The sequence below is a fragment of the Mustela lutreola genome, chromosome X, assembly GCF_030435805.1.
Source record: "Mustela lutreola isolate mMusLut2 chromosome X, mMusLut2.pri, whole genome shotgun sequence".
Taxonomy (NCBI): domain Eukaryota; kingdom Metazoa; phylum Chordata; class Mammalia; order Carnivora; family Mustelidae; genus Mustela; species Mustela lutreola.
In genome coordinates this window covers 47,083,170-47,100,325 of record NC_081308.1, presented here as the reverse complement: position 1 = coordinate 47,100,325, position 17,156 = coordinate 47,083,170, and the positions used below count along the sequence as shown (strand labels likewise).

At 40.4% G+C, this 17,156-nt stretch overlaps 1 protein-coding gene across 2 annotated transcripts in view; it reads left to right on the top strand.

Moving 5' to 3' along the window:
* Window positions 1-5,476, top strand: part of FAM120C (family with sequence similarity 120 member C) — a 125,236-nt gene extending 119,760 nt beyond the window's left edge. The window contains exon 16 of one of the 2 annotated variants that reach the window (XM_059158762.1): window positions 630-5,476. In XM_059158762.1, the coding sequence (XP_059014745.1) occupies window positions 630-884 (255 nt within the window). In that variant the 3' untranslated portion in view covers window positions 885-5,476. The remainder of the gene's footprint in view (window positions 1-629) is intronic. The other variant, XM_059158765.1, reaches the window with a different exon arrangement.
* The last annotated feature ends 11,680 nt before the right edge of the window (window positions 5,477-17,156 follow it).

Genomic DNA, 17,156 nt, shown 5'->3' with positions numbered 1-17,156 from the left:
CATGGCCATTGAATTTCGGTCAAATCCATCTATTGTCACCCTAAGTTCTCAGGACAGTCATCGGGGTGTACTATTAGGTGGTAACAAGCTTTGAAGAACTGAAGCAGCTTCTGGAGGCAGCTTAGGAACATGTTTGGGAAGTGTCAGCCAGTGTGGGTAATTACCAATTCCACTGACTCCATCTTTGACAGGGCACTTCTTTTTCTTTTCTTTTTCCCATGGGAGAATTATTTTATTTTCTTGGATGTTAACCTTAAATACTTTTATATCAGCAGACATTATTATTATCTCTAATATTGTCAAATGTCAGGTGTGTCAGGTATCAAAGGCAATCTCTTGGGCTCTGCTGCCTTGACAACAAATCATGGTCTTGGGAGTCCTTGCAGAGCTGAATGCTTGGCTTCCAAGAATTTTTTTTTATAATTTTTAAAAATTTTTTATTAACATGTAATGTATTATTGGCCCCAGGGATACAGGTTGTGAATCACCAGGTTTACACTTCACAGCACTCATCATAGCACATACCTCCCCCCAATGTCCATAACCCAACCACCTTCTCCCTATCCCGCTCCCCCGGCAACCCTCAGTTTGTTTTGTGAGATTAAGAGTCTCTTCTTATGGTTTGACAGGGCACTTCTGATGGAGTTTCTAAATCGCTGGAGCCTCATCAGGGTCGGTCCCACTCACAGGTAAATGGAAACAGTGGCACATCAGTCAAAGAAGAGAAGAGTGATCATCACCTTCCAGCTTCATCCCAGTGTGCCTTACCCAGAGACAACAACATGTGTAATAATGGTAACCGCTACTTCCCTGCGAAGAATGGGGAGAAGAGCCGCTTGCGAGAGCAAAAGCTAGGAACTGTGGCACAGCAGAAGGAAGGGTAACGAGCAGAAGATGGCTTCAGCAGATCAGGAAGAGAGGAAAACCTATACTTTTCTGATTGTAGGCCCAAGTTAGAGGAGGACATGAATGCTTACCCTAGATTTACCCAGGATTTCTTGAGATGTCCTATTGTATTCATCTTTTTCCATTCCCTGTCTTTTTCTGGACCTCCAGACTTAGTGGTCAGCTTCTGGGGAAGCTCTGGCCAGAGATGAATGGCCGCAGCACTAGCTCCTATTCTCAAATTGAATATGAAGTGCCAATATTCTCTTTGCCTCCCCTGGGAGTGTAGTAAGGCAGTGTCTGTCAGAAATCTGGTGTCATCACGTAAGGCCCTATAGAAAAGTTCCAGCCTTGGTTTTCTGAGTCTTCGTCATGTTACTCATTTACAAAACCCATGGATGGTAGGGGTAGGGACTGCCATCTGTGGCCTCCTAACTTGTATTTTCCTCTGTGAAGTAGTGGGACCTTGGTATATAATCTGTACCCTCCTCTCACTCTTTCTCCCCATTCACCTAACCCAGGATTTTGTACCACCGCCTCTAACTCTGGCCTGACAATCAGATAGGTAAATGTTTTCAGGGAAGTGAAATAGTATTGGTTATTTTATTTTATTTTATTTTTTATTTTATACACTTAAAAAAAAAAAAAAAACTACCAATGGCCTTTGTACTGGGGGATTCTAGTGAGTCGGAAAAGTACTGGGCAGATTTTTCCTGCCTCTGAACTAATGCATTGTTTGTAAAATAGAAGATGTGGCGCAGTTCACCCACTCCTTGCTGCCCACACCCTAAAAGGGTGGGAATCAATGTATTAAAACTGAGTACGAAAGGGAACTGAAAAGACAGTGCATGCATGTGTGTGTGTGTGTGTGTGTGTGTGTGTATGGATGGGTGTGTGGATGGATGTATATATGAATGGGTGTATCTATATGCATACACATACCCTTTATATAAAAGAGACAGATCTATTTATCTATACATATTTTATATATATAAATATATGTGTGTGTGTGTACACACATGCACACATACATTACATACATGGTGATGTATCAGAGGATTTACTGAATTTCCCAGAAATGCTTCCACTGCTAGGGAGTGGTGGGTTTTAAAAGACCATACTTAAAAATCCTTACTGAGTCACAGCCCATCAGTTACGAGAAGATGGGCTTCTCTAAAGCAGACAAAAAGTACTTTCCAGAGATTGCCTGCTCAGAACAACAAATAGTTGGGTTGTCACAAGTTTAATCTTGAACAGAGCCCTCACATCCTATAGAGTGAGTGCAGGGAGGTTGGAATGGCATGGGGGAAGATTCGGGCCTTTCCTTTGGCCAGAATAGCCACGTTCAGAGAGAGAAAGGTGATGGGAGGTAATTACCAGGGCTTGCAGCCAATTTGGAGGAAACCTCATCTGGAACTCCTGGGTCAAACTGGCCTCAGGCTAGAATTGATTGCCATGAATCCTTGAAGAAGAGAAGACTAGCATTGGAAAGATGGGTAGGGAAGTGTGAGGAGATCGACACTTTTATTTTACATGCCTAGATTGTTTTATTTGTTCATTGATGTTTTGACTACTGGATCTTTTCATTTGCTTTGCAAGGAAGACTTCAGAGGACTCTGGCCCAGGTCTTTAGGGGCATTCTGGAAAGCTCCCAGCCCCTGAGGAGGCCAGAATCTGTCCAGGACAAAAAAAGTTGTTCTTCCTTGCGGAAGATACTCTCGAGACAACCTTGCATTTCCAATTTCCCTCCTCATCAGCTTTGGTATGAGGGAAGGGAGCATGGCTTACAACAGATTAGCATTGTGTCTTCATTCAGGAACTGAGGCTTCCAGCCTTACACATCTCCTTTTGGGCTTTGTGATATTCTTGCCCAAGAAGTACCATTTCTACAGGAATTCAACTGACTAGACTTCTAGCAGGGTTTCTCTCTCTTTTTGAAAAACCCCATGCACGTTAACCCACAGTAGGTCCTTGGTGATTTTTTTCCCAGACAACCGGCAAGGCTGTTTGCTCACTGCCCACTTATAATGAGTGCATCATACGAGACCAGAAACAGTCTCAGACTGTTTAATCCTAGTCTGGCCCAGTTTAAAAGAACCCACAGCTTGTAGGGGGAGGGAGCCCTAGAATTCCTCTCCCCCTGCCCAGATACTTCTTACATAAACCAAAGCAAGATGACAAGAGTACACACCTAGCAAGATATAACCAGGAACAAACAAAGTGTACAGAGACCTCCTCTTTGGAATTTGCTCCCTTAATTTGGGCCCTCTTCTTCTCGTGGACCTGCCCAGCCTTTCACAAAAGTCTTGAAGGGTAGGATGATTGTGTCCAGCAAAATCGGAATTTGGTAATGAGCTTAGGTGGCTTGGAAGTTTCTGGAGCCACAGATGGAGGAATCCTCAAAACTCTAAAAATGAGTAGAATTACTGAGCTGAGTTAAATTAAGTATGTAGGCACCATTTTCTAATAGGAAGTACTTGGAGTTCTATGGAAAGGTATTTTCTTCGGGTGCTGTTTCTGTGCATCTTGAATCTATTTGACACAATCAAGTAACAGTATTGTTAAATCTCACAGCCTTAAGAAAATTTCTTATTTTGTAGGCATTCACTGGTGAGAAGTAAAATTGCTGCTTTGACAGGGATGATTTCAGTTTGCCAAAAGGCTTGCTTCTCTCCCTTACACATCTCTGCTTTCTCCTAGCCTGGCCCAGGGTAAAGTAAGTGGCTCACTTCCAACCTTGATTTTTATTTGGACTTCAGGGTTTGGAAGGTTATAAGAAAGAACCAAAAGGGGCCACATTCCTGAATTTAAATCTTCTGCCAAAATATGCAGCTTAAAGGCCAGAAAAGCTCAGGTTCATTACTGAAAGATGAACTTGCTCTTATCTGAGGACAAATTGGGGAAGGTGGGTCTGTTCTTTGCTGCGAGTACCACTTGGAGAGACTGTCATCCTCTACTTGAGGTTCCATTTCTAACTATGATGTGTGTGGCTTCTCTTGAACAAAGTCATACGGTACCCCCAGAGATGACGACCCCTTGACCTTGTAGGGACACAGGCAAAAGCACCCTGGTTGTATATAGCCACTGATTCCCAAGGACTTGCAGTTCTTGATTTCTGCTGGTATGTCTTGGGGTCAGCCTATAACTCCCATCCTTATTCAGTGGCCCAACAAACTTTTGCTCACTTGCATCATTTTCATTCTGAGCCAGGAGGACTTTGGGTAGACTTTAAAGCCCAAGAAATGGCACTGGCACTGCCAGTGACATTTGATTTTAGTCTCCATCTTGATTTTCTGGCATTATTGATTGGCCAAGTCACATTAGCTTCTTTTGATCACAGAGAAAAACAGCCAGACAAGGCATTACAAGGCATTAGGGAGGGTGGTTAAGGTGGGGTTGGGGGGTGGGGGGAGGAATGCTTATGTAGGGTAGGGAGAATGTGGAAGTAACTGTTTGGTTATAGTGATCCAGTCCGTTGGAACCTTGGCTCAGTGGGCATGTCAGTGATACCCTTTCAGTCTCTAAGACCCCCTCTCCTTTGAAATGACAATACAAGTAGACCACAGTTTAAAGTAGCTAGTAGAATTCTACTAAGGTTTAATCGTTATACTTGTTCACTTCCTGTTGCATATTTCCTAAATATGCTTGGGGTTTTGGGGCAGGGGATAAGTTTTCACTGTTCCATGGTATGTCACTCTATATTTTCTCCCTCTCGTGACTTTGGCATCTTTAATTTGACTTTCTATTCTCTTTCCCTTGGCTTTATTGCAGTAGTCTGCTGGGGCAGGTAGAGCTCAGTGCACTTATTCCCTTATTATTGCTGATTACCTTCAATATTGTCAAAGGTTGTTTTGATGTTCTCAAAAGATAACTTCATTTTTTTTCTTTTTTTTACAAAATCATCTTTTCCAAGTTAAAAGCAAAATAAAATACCCCCTGTGCTATGGTGCCCATTTCAGCTTTTGACATTGCCGTTGTACTTTTATAGCTCTTTTTTGTCTGTGTTGGTAGTAACTAATGACTAGTGAATTTTCATGTAAATGAAGCAAATTAAATATTTCCGATTAATCTCTCATAACCCTGCCAAATCTGATGATTTCATTTTAGTTACTTCCCCCCAAGACACTTCCTCTCCTTTTATTTTATTCTATTCTCTTCTATTTTTAGAATAACATACTAGGTTAAAGAAACTTTAACTGCAAAGAGTCAATGATTTTTAGTGCTCCCTAATAAATGATGTTATTGACAAAGTAAATTCTTTCATTGTTTTTTCCTGTGTTAATATCTCTTCTCCTGTGCTCTTGACAGTGTGTTTAGTGGATGGATAATACGTATTTCTCTTTCCCACTCCCAGATTCCAAATTCCCTGCCTTTTTGGCCCACAAAAGCTCCATAGTCTATTAATGTAAGTTTGAATGGATGCTTCTTAGGGAAAACTGCAGGAATTTCTGGAAGTGTTTCAGAAAGGAATGAAAATGTCTCAGGAGTTGTTCTGTGATGGAAATTGGTCTGTTGTTCTGTTAATGCTGATGGAAAGAAACTTACAGTGCTTAATAAAAGTCTATTCTTTTAGTAAAAAAATGTGAAATAATTTGGGGTGTGTGAAGTTTAATTTCTTCTCCCATTCCTGGATCCCTTTCTGCAAGTGGGGGTTATCTCAATTCAGAAAATGTTGCACAGAGATTTAGGAGCCTCTTTGTAGGTGAATATCAGGGCAAGAGAAACACGACAAGAATCATCAAAAGGAAGGGTATATTTAGCTTCCTACTGAACTTTTTTATGTGGATGTTCTAAAGGCACTTTTGACTTGACATTTCCCAGACTGAAGCTGTCTTCTCTTCTGAAGCCTCCTCCTCTCTGTGAGCACCACCACCTTCCACTCAGTGGTTGAAATCACAAACCAACCCGGGAGTTCTCCTAGACTCAGGGCTTTCCCTCATTTCTGAAATCCAGCTCGTGACAAGATCTGTTGATAATACTCAGCCAGCCTTCTGTTTCTCATATCTGTCTCCTTTTTGTCTGAGCTGCTGTGGTTTAGCTCAGGCCTCTTTATGGCTCACCTGGACTATTGTAGTTGCTCCCCTGTCTTATGCCTAACTGGGAAATTATAAGCAACATTTCATGTTTAAGCATTATGTACCTTTGCCCAATGAAAGGGCCAGTAGCTTTTTTTTTCAGGTTCTTAAAGAAGGCTATGACTCAAGAGACATTAAGAACCACTGCTTTAATCCACTATGTATATCAGCTTCCAGAGTAATCTCTCCTAACATGCTGTACCCCCAATTTCATGGTCCCTTCATAATCAGGTCCCTGACCACTTCCCTAGCCTCACTTCCTACAACCCTAACCCACTTCAGCAACACTAAAGTGTATCCCATATAGCTCTTAATACCCATTTCTTCTCATTTGCTTATACCATTGCCTAGAATGCCTCTCTCCCTTTGTCTCTGGTGCATTCTCAACTTGACTCCCCAAGATTCAGCTCATAGCTCTGTGATTCTTTTCTTGATCCCAGACTAGGGATCCCTCTACAGACTCTTCGCACCCAGTCCTATAGCACTTTCCTGCATCTCTGCCCCTCAGTTAAGACAGATCATCTCTGTCTTCTTGGCACCTATCACCCAGCATGCACCTAACAAATCAAGGACAGCTAAGCCACCTTTGAAAATATTCCCTGGTATAAAGCAGATTGTAGACTTCTGAGGTAGGATGTGTTGATGGCAAAAACATAAGATTGAGGATGAAGGTTTAGCACTGGATGGTATTCACTTAAATGTGTTATGGGGCTATAAAAAGAAAAAAAACCAACCCTGAGCTCTGAGTCACCTTCGAGCCATAGAGGGATGCTTATAAACACTTTACACTTAACTGAAAACTCTTATTTGTAATATACTTTGTTTTATATTGGCTTCATTGTGGCTACAGATGCCTTTTCCTAACCTTTGATCTTTGGGGGTTGGGAGTCAGAAATTAATAGTAGGAAATCTTGAGCATTTGGCTTTTGAAAGTTACCGTTTATGGAGCACCTGTTGGGTACGAAGCTCTTGTAGCTTATTTCTAATCTTCAAACCACTCTGCAAAGTAAGTACCATCCCCACTTTGTACATGAGCAGATGCATTCAGTGGCGCCCAAGTTTGCACACGCTAATGAGCAATAAAACCAGGGTTCTAAATCTAAGTTTGTTTTTACTAAGTAGATAACTTTGTCTCTGCCTGCCCACCATTCCTTCTTCTTTCTAGACATTAAACCCAGTTTTCCCCCTTGGGGTAGTGCTCCTCCCTATCTTGGGGTAGAGGAGGCTTGGTGGTCAGTCAAATGGCTTCACCTTCCCCAGTGGGATGGCTGTATGATCTGAGCAGGGCCAATTGTGCTTTTTTATGGATTTGAGGGAGAAAGTGACAAAGGATTAAAATATAGCTCTTAAACTTACAAACATTAGGGATAATGTGAGCCTAGAACATTGCCTTCTATTTATATCTTCTACAATTAGTCTTCGTGTGTGAGAAACATGAAAATTCTGTGGTAATTTATTAGGAACAGATTACAGAAAGTGGTCTATCGAAGTCTTGCCAGAGAGAGGTCTGGGCACTTTATTTTACACATTTGTATATATTTGCATTTCATTTTTCAGCCCCTATATATCAATAATCTCTAACTGTTGAAAACGGGAGTGTATCAGGCAGAATAAGCTAGGTTTTGCTGCAATAACCCCCAAATCTCAATAACATAATAGAGGTATACTTCTTGTTCATATATGTCCAGCATGCGTTGGTATGGGAGCGCTTCATCTACAGCCCTTCGGGAACACAGACTGACACGCCCCATTACTGGATCAGGGGAAGGCATGTGGCAAAATGCAAACTGACTCTTAAAGCTTAAAATGGCATACAGCACTTCTCTCTTCTCATCCTCCAAAGCAAGTCACATGTTTGCACCTAACTTCATGGAAGTGGAAAAGTACAATTCTGTTAGGTGCCTGGAACAAGGGAGAGATAAGAGTTTGGTGAGTTGTAGTAAAAGCATCACAAGGAGAAATGACCCATTTCTGGGTAGAACTGATTCATCACATTTTGTCTGGTTGCCATAACCTAACCACTTGAGCTATTATACCTAAAATTTGAAATGAAACAGTGAAGCCTTCATGCCCATTCAAGTGTCCTAAGGGATTCTCTGCATGTGGCTGAAGTGAATACAATTCAGGTGGTAGCACAAGTTTGGCTCCCCTCGCCCACTTTGTGGGTGTGGCTGTAAGGATTAAGTGATATAGTGTATGTAAAGTGCCTGGCACATAATCCAGCCTTGATAAATATGAGCTGTTGTTGAGATTCTGCAGGAGATGGTGATAGATGAAAGACTTTATGCTCCCAGTCATGGCTTCCTAATAACACATTCCTTCCTTGCCTGTAATTGGGTGCCAGTCCTTCCATTTGAATGTGGCTGCTCCCAAAGGTGACCAGTGTGCTCCCTGTCACCAAGTCCTGGATGTTCATACAGGCCTCGTCTCACTGAGGACTTCCATAGTAACTGACACTGAAACAGAACTTACTTTCTGAAACTTTCTGGCTTCCCTGGTCTTTCTTTCTCCTCTTTCTCTTTCCTTTTTGACTACTCTGAAAAAATCATGTAATATTTGATAAACACAAGAGGCTATATGTAACATATATTATGAGATGAGATAATAAAATGAACATTCATGGCCCACTGCCTAACCTAAGAACTATTCCATTTCTCTATCTTCTGGAAGAGGTATCTTGAGTTTTATTTTTCATTCTCTTGTTTTCTTTTTAAATATTTTTATCACATAGTTATCTCTGAACAATATACTCCTAGGTTTTTAATTTTATGCAAATATAATCTTTATGTAGTCTCCCACAACTTCCTTTGCTCACTCAATTTGATTTTTCTGACTCAAACGTGTTATTGCTATAATTGTAGTTAATTTGTTTTCACATCTATATAGTATTCCATGTATGACCACACCACAATTTACCCATTCTCTCTCCAGTGGAAATAACGGGTTTCCATTGATGTTGCTGTGAAAACTTCTGCATATGGCTCCTGCTGGGACCTAAGGCATGCAAATGTTCACCTTTATAAGATAGTGAAAAAATTATTTGTTTTGTAAAAGAAAAATTATTTTTAAAAGTAGCATTAAGTGGGAATTGCCTCCCTTACAGATAGTTGTGAGCATAAAACAAACTAATGGATGTGAAAACACATTCAGTACACTAAGAAGACATAGTTGGCCTGCTGGTTTTGAGTCCAGGTTCAGACTCCTAAAGTTGACCCACGTGCATACTAGTTTCTAGGACCAGAAAGACCAAAACTATCCATTGTCAAAGTATTTCTAGAATTTTCTGATAAAAAAGGCTAGATTCTTAGATTCTGAGGCAGGTGTCTATTTGGTTTTTTCTTACCTGACCAGCAGCCCTTCCTTGTTCTATACAGTAATAACACCTCAAATTTCCAAGGACATACATCTATGCTATTTTTGTAAGTTTGCTAACTGTCATTGTCATAGATTTGTTTGTTTGTTTGCTTGTCCTCTAAAGACTCCTTAATTCCAGCATGATTAATTGGTTACAAAAATGGTCACAGTTGTTCACATATTCCTGTATCTACATCTTCTACAGCTCCTCCCATTAAGAGATGGCATCTGTTTCTCCAGCCTTTGAATCCAGACTAGTGTTTTGTTTTGGCCAGTAAACTGTTGCAGAAGTGATAATTATGCCAGTTTCAAGCCTAGGCTAGATGCTTCTGCTGACTCTTGAACTGCTGGAACTACTGTGAGAACAAGCCTGGGCTAGCCTTCTGGAGGGTGGGATCCAGTTATCCAGCAATACCAGACAAGACCATCCTAGACCTGTCAAACCCCAGCCAACCCACCAGCAGACCACAGGTACACGAGCCAAGCCAAGATCAGCCAAGCCTGGTCCAGAAAGCAGAGCTATGCAGCCAACCTGTAGATTCAAAGCAATAATAAATGGTTTGGTTTCAAACCACTGAGTGTGAGGATGGTTTATTTAGCAGCAGTTCTAACTCACATATCCAGCAATATGGTACAAATTGTTTTATGCAGGATCAAGTTTTGGTAGTAGGAGGGTGCTTCAGGATATCTAGCCTTCTGTACTGCCTCTTCAGTACTTCATTTCCTTCCTTGGCCTATCTCTTAAGATTAACATTTCTCAGAGTTTCTGTTGTCAGCCAACTTCTCACTATTCTTTCTCCTTGGTGAGATTCATCCCATCCCATGGCCTCAACTTTTATCTTTATATAGATGACTTCCAAATCTACCTCTACCTGAACTCTCCTGAGGAGATACAGAGTTCAAATGGTCTGCTGGGCAAGTCCGTATAATACAATCCCAGAAAAAGCAAAGCTCAATATTTTAAATGTGAAGTCTTGCTACTCCTCCTCCATTGTTTCCTACTTCTCCTATCTCCAGCTTGATTCCTCTGTGTTTGGCTAATGTTAGCACTATCCTCACACCACCCAGGCCAGAAAACCTCATCATCCCATGTTCTCCTCATCTATCATGTCTAATCATTCTGCTGCAGTGTCTTGTATCTACCCCATCTTCTCCATCTCCACAGCCCACTCCCATGCTTCCTTTTTCTTCTTCATTTTCTCCTCCTTTTTTCTTGCTATCAAAGTTTGATCAGTGGTCCAGCAATCACTTGGGAGCCTATAATAACTGCAGACCATTGAGCCCCACCTCAGATCTACTCAGTCAGAATCTGCATTTTAAAAGTTCCCTATGTGGGCACCTGGGTGGCTCAGTGGGTTAAGCCGCTGCCTTCGGCTCAGGTCATGATCTCAAGGTCCTGGGATCGAGTCCCGCATCGGGCTCTCTGCTCAGCGGGGAGCCTGCTTCCCTCTCTCTCTCTCTGCCTGCCTCTCCGTCTACTTGTAATTTCTCTGTGTCAAATAAATAAATAAAATCTTTAAAAAAAATAAAAAAATAATAGTTCCCTACGTGATTCATATTCATACTAGGGTACAAAAAACAACTCTCTAGTTTGGTCTCAATCTAGATAGGTATATGTCCTCACCAGTTTATAACCTGGAGCCTGGTTGAGTACCTGGGAAATCTTCAATTTTCCATTTGTCTTTTCATGATTTCATCTTTTAAGAAAGAATATAACATTTATTAGTTGTTTTTTAAATACAGAAATACAAAGAAAGAAACTAAAATTGACCTATACCTTGCCCAGATAACTCCAAATCACATTTTCTTTTCTTAAAAAAGGAAAATTTACCTAAAGTTAGACAATTAAAAAAAATATGTACAAAGTAATGACTGGAAAACCTCTAGCACTACCCCAATCCCAACCCCTCTCCTCAAATATAGCCATTCTTAATCAGAATTAACCTTCCAGGAAGTAATTAACCTTCTTGGAAATAATTAAGCATTTACTTGCACGCGTGCACGCACACACACACACACACACATATATATGCACATATATACACATATATCTGTTTATTCTTTTGTTTAAAAAGAATTGTTTATTCTGTTTAAAAAGTATAATTTTTATTATCTGTCTATTCTTTTGCTTAAAAAGTATAAATTATTCCCTCTTAGTCATCATTATTTTTTGTACTTAATGTATCTTAGAGATATTTCTTTATGAGCATAGACTTTTGTAATTTTTGACACTGCATAGTATTCCATTAGATGGATGATTCCATCAAATAATTTCCCTGTTGAGAAGTGCCTTGATTGCTTCCAGTTTTAGCTATTACAAACAAGGTTGAAATGATCATCAATGGACATATATTTTGGTGAACTTCTGCAAGGATATCTGTAGGGTAAATTTTCAGTGGCAAGATTATTAAGTATAACGAATGATTAGGATGCTTTTCTTTACAAGTAGAATACAACTCCAGCAGTAGGGTGAGCTAGAGCTACACAGTTTCTATTTATCTCCATGTTCTGCAGTCCCTCCTTGGTCCAAGTGGATTTTTAAGCCCATTCCCTGGACCAGCAGCCTCAGCAGCATCTGGGAACTTGTTAAAAAAGGAAATTCTTGGTCCCTACCTCAGATATACAGAATTTGAAATTCTGGAGATGGGGATGAGCAATTTGTGTTTTAACAAACTAGGTGATTCTGATGCACACTAAAGGCAAAGAACCATTGCTGTAGGCAAGGTAACCATGAGATGGTTACTGATGTTACCATCCCTGAACTTGTTACTTCTTCCCTGAAGTAATAATGTCTGTGGCCAGAAGAACTAGGTATAGAATCAGTTTACCCCAAAATACATGGGCTAGGAGTGGGAAGATTAGGTATACAAATAAAAACTTATAAATTGGTAGAAAGGAAAAAGTGGGGGAATGACTGCTATGAATGCTATAGCAAAGGCCACCACATTCAGTCAAAGAGTATGTGCATGATCTATTTTGATAAATATTGCCAATTTGTACGTGTAAAATGTTGCACCAACTTACAGTCTCACCAGTAGTGCATATCTATTTCCTCATATCCTTGCTTGCTCTGCATATAATCAAACTTCAAACACTTCCCAATATGATAGGTGAAAATGGAATCTTAGTGTTTCAATATATATTTATTATATATATATTTTATAAAACATAAGAATATATCTCCTGTATATCTCATGGATGAGATTGAACATCTTTTCAAATCTTTATTTTTTTTTAACATATAATGTATTATTTGCCCCAGGGGTACAGGTCTGTGAATTGTCAGGCTTACACATTTCACAGCACTCACCATAGCACATACCCTCCCCAATGTCCATAACCCAACCACCCTCTCCATATCCCCTTACACCCAGCAACCCTCAGTTGGTTTTGTGAGTTTAAGAGTTTCTTATGGTTTGTCTCCCTCCCGATCCCATCTTCTTTCGTTTTCTCCTTCCGTACCCTGCACACCCCCCACTTTGCCTCTCAAATTCCTCATATCAGGGAGATCATATGATAATTGTCTTTTTCTGACTTATTTCACTCAGCATAATGCCCTCTAGTTCCATCCATGTAATTGCAAATGGCAAGATTTCATTTCTTTTGATGTCTGCATAGTATTGTGTTGTGTATGTATACCACATCCTCTTTATCCATTCATCTGTTGATGGACATCTAGGTTCTTTCCATTATGGAAATTGCTGCTATAAACATTCGGGTGCATGTGCCCCTTCGGATCACTACATTTATATCTTTAAGATAAATACCCAGTAGTGCGTTTGCTGGGTCATAGTGTAGCTCTATTTTCAACTTTTTAAAAAAGGTTTTATTTATTTATTTGACAGATCACAGGTAGGCAGAGAGAGCGGAAGGGAAGCAGGCTCCCTACTGAGCAGAGACCCTGATGTGGGGCTTGATCCCAGGGCGTTGGGATCATGACCTGAGCCGAAGGCAGAGGCTTTAACCCATAGCCACCCAGGCACCCCATATTTTCAACTTTTTGAGGAACCTCCACGCTGTTTTCCAGAGTGGCTGTACCAGCATGCATTCCCACCAACAGTGTAGGAGGGTTCCCTTTTCTCCACATCCTATCCAACATCTGTCACTTCCCAACTTGTTAATTTTAGCCATTCTGACTGCTGTGAGGTGTTATCTTGTTGTGAGGGGGGGGTTCTCTGTGCCTCCTGGATTTTATGCTTGTTCCCTTTGCCATATTAGGGAAATTCTCTACTATTAGTTCGCTCCAATATACCTTCTGCCCCCCTCCTTCTTCATCTTCTGGAATCCCAATTATTCTAATGTTGTTTCATCTTACGGTATCATTTATCTCTTGAATTCTTCCCTCATGGTCCAGTAGTTGTATGTCTCTCTTTTGCTCAGCTTCTTTATTCTCTGGCATTTGGTCTTCTATATCACTAATTCTCTCTTCTGCCTCATTTATCCTAGCAGTAAGAGCTTCCATTCTTGATTGCACCTCTTTTAATTTCAGCTTGGTTAGATTTTAGCTCTTTTATTTCTCCAGAAAGGGATTTTATTTCTCCAGACAGGGTTTCTCTAATATCGTCCATGCTTTTTTTTGAGCCCAGCTAGTAACTTGAGAATCATCATTCTGAACTCTAGATTTGACATATTACCAATGTCTGTATTGATTAGGTCCCTAGCCATTGGTACTGCCTCTTGTTCTTTTTTTTGTGGTGAGTTTTTCTGCCTTTGTCATTTTATCCAGATAAGAATATATGAAGGAGAGAATAAAATACTAAATGGGTGGCAAAGACCCCAGAAAAATCTACACCAATGAAATCAGAAAAAAACCCAAATCAGGGGAGAAAAAAGGGGGTAAAAATAAATTATAAAAAATTTAGACTTGTGAATAGAACAGAGCCACCCACTTGATTTCGGATGTATTTTGGTCTCTTAGAAGAAACTACCTCCCACAATTTTAAAGAAAGAAAAATTTATATACACACACACACACACACACACACACACACAAATAAGGATAAACACAATGAAGGGATGGAATATGACTGTAAATATGAAAATTAAAAAAAAGTTTTTTTAATTTAAAAAAGGAATTGATCAGATCAGTTGGTTGAAAAAAGAAAGAAAAAGAACGTGAACAGAATTTTCTCAGGCTGGAGACTAGACAAAGCCCTGTGCTGTACTGAGGGTATATATTATTCTATTAGAAGAAATTGTATCCCAAAATTTTTTAGAAGAAAAAACCCTATATGTATACAAAAAATAAAGTTAGATAAAATGAAGGATAATAATGAAGGTTTAAAAAGATTTTTTTAGAAAGGTATTGTTAAGATAAACTAGTTAAAAAACGTTAAAAGAGGAAAGATGAAAAGTTTAAAAAATTAGAATAAGAAAAAAGTAAAATTAGTAAGATTTAATTGATTTTGCAAGACTAAAGAATCATGGAGAGAAAGCCATGAATTCCATGCTTTGCTTTCCCCTCCTCTGGAATTCCACTGTTCTCCTTGATCAGTGAGCTTGGTCTTGGCTGGATGTTCTTGCTGAACTTCTGAGGGAGGTGCCTGTTGTACTGATTCTCAAATGTCTTTGCCTAAGGCAGAATTGTGCCACCCTTGCCAGGGGTCATGCTAAACAATCTGCTTGGGTTCGCTCTTGGAAGCTTTTGTCTCCTGAACGCTTTCCTTAGAGCTCTGGAGGACGGGAATGAAAATGGTGGCCTCCCAATCTCTGGCCCAGAGAAGCCGAGAGCTCAGGGCCCAACTCCTCAGTGCACCCTCAGAGAAAAGCCGTTAATCACTCCCATCTCCTTGGTCTCTGGCCATGCTCAGAGCTCACCCGGCCTGTGACTGAGCGTTTCTGTCTCTGGCACGCAGCCCAACTTGGAGTCTCCAAACCCAGCAGATTGCTGTCTCCAGAGGAGGAAGGTGGGTCTCCCCATATCTGCCACTTGTGGGGTCCCTGCTCAAAGAGCAGTGTCCTGACTGTGCTGCAGATCACAGTTTAAGGTAACCCCAAGCTGAGAGCTCAGTCCTCAGCTCTGTCTCTGTAGTCTGCTTCCCTGCTCTGATACCTGCGAGCTCTGCTACACTCAGACATCCCGGATCCTTCTGTGACCCCACAGGACCTGAGACCACACTGTCCCCGTGAGTGCCCCACCTCCACTTAGCCTATGGAGCAATGTCCCTCAGTGGAGCAGACTTCTAAAAGTTTGGATTTTGTGCTGCATTGCTCCACCGCTTTCCAAGAGCTGGCCACTCTCCCCTCAGTCTATCTTCCTGTTGCTTCAGATTCATTTCTCTGCATGCCCTACCTTTCAGAAAGTGGTCAATTTTCTCTTTCTAGAATTTCTGCTCTTCTTCTCTTCAATCTCCTGTTGGATTTGTGGTGTTCAGAATGGTTTGATAACTATCTAGCTGAACTCCTGCGACCTGATGTTATCTCAGTTTGCTACTTCTCTGCCATCTTGACTTTCCTCCTCAAATCTTTATTGATGTGTATATGTCTTTGTAAATTACTTGCTTATTCTTTAACTCATTTTACTATTGGGGTTTGCCTTTCGCATGTTGATTTTTTTCTGAACTCACTGTAAATTTACAAAACTAGCCCTTTGTCATATATGTTGCAAGTATGTTTTCCCAGCTCTGTTGATCTTTTGAATTTGTTTATGGTATTTTTGTCTCATAACACTTTTAACTTTTTTTAAAAAAGATTTTATTTATTTATTTGACAGAGAGAGATCACAAGTAGGCAGAGAGACAGGCGGGGGGGGGGGGCGAAGCAGGCTCCCTGCTGAGCAGAGAGCCTGATGCGGGACTTGATCCCAGGACCCTGAGATCATGACCTGAGCTGAAGGCAGAGGCTTAACCCACTGAGTCACCCAGGCACCCACAACACTTTTAACTTTTATGCACACAAATTCATCAGTAGTTTTCCTTATGGGTATCTGGGTTTGGAATTCTGCTTTAAAAGGGCATTCCCAATTCTTAACCACATGTATGTACATTCATCTTTTCTTCTAGAATTATGTTGTCATTTTTGTCGTTTTCTACTTCTGATCCATCTAGAATCATATCTTGGTTACACGAGTAAGGTAAGGATACTCCCTGCCCCGTCCCAACACCAAATAGCCAGCTGAGTACTATTTATAGAATAAGCCCTTCTTCCCCCACTAATTTTAATTGCTACATTTATCATAAACTAAATCCCTTTATGTATTTAGGTATACTTAAGGAATCTATTTGTTCCATTGATCTAATTCATTTCCTGTTCTAAACCGTATTAATCATTTTGCTTCTGTAGTATTTTTAATATCTAACAGAACTAGTTTTGTATAACTTCTTCTTTTTAATTTCTTTTTTAGAAATATTCTAGTTATTCTTCCATGTTTACCTTTCCAGGTGAACTCAAGTCAGTGAAGCTTTTCAAAATTAAGGATACTAGGGTATCCCGACCTAGTGAAGCAAATTTTTTTTAAAATGTGGCACTCTGTAATGAGTTGAATAGTATGCCCCCAAGATTCTCATTCACCCAGAACCTGTGATTGTAGCCTTATTTGGAAATATGGTCTTTGCAGATGTAATCATGCTAAAATGTGGTTCTACTATAGTAGGGTGAATCTTAATCCAGTAATTAGAATCCTTATAAGAAACGTAAATTCAAGCACACAGGGAAAATACCATGTGATGATGGAGGCAGAGTGATGCATCTACAAGCCAAGGAATGTCAAGGATTGCAACCACCAAAAGCTAGAAAGAAATGCAAGATTCCCTGCTAGGGCTTTCAGAGACAACATGGCCTGCCTTGTTGTCACTTTGATTCTGGACTTCTCACCTCCAGAACTATGAGACAATAAATTTCTAT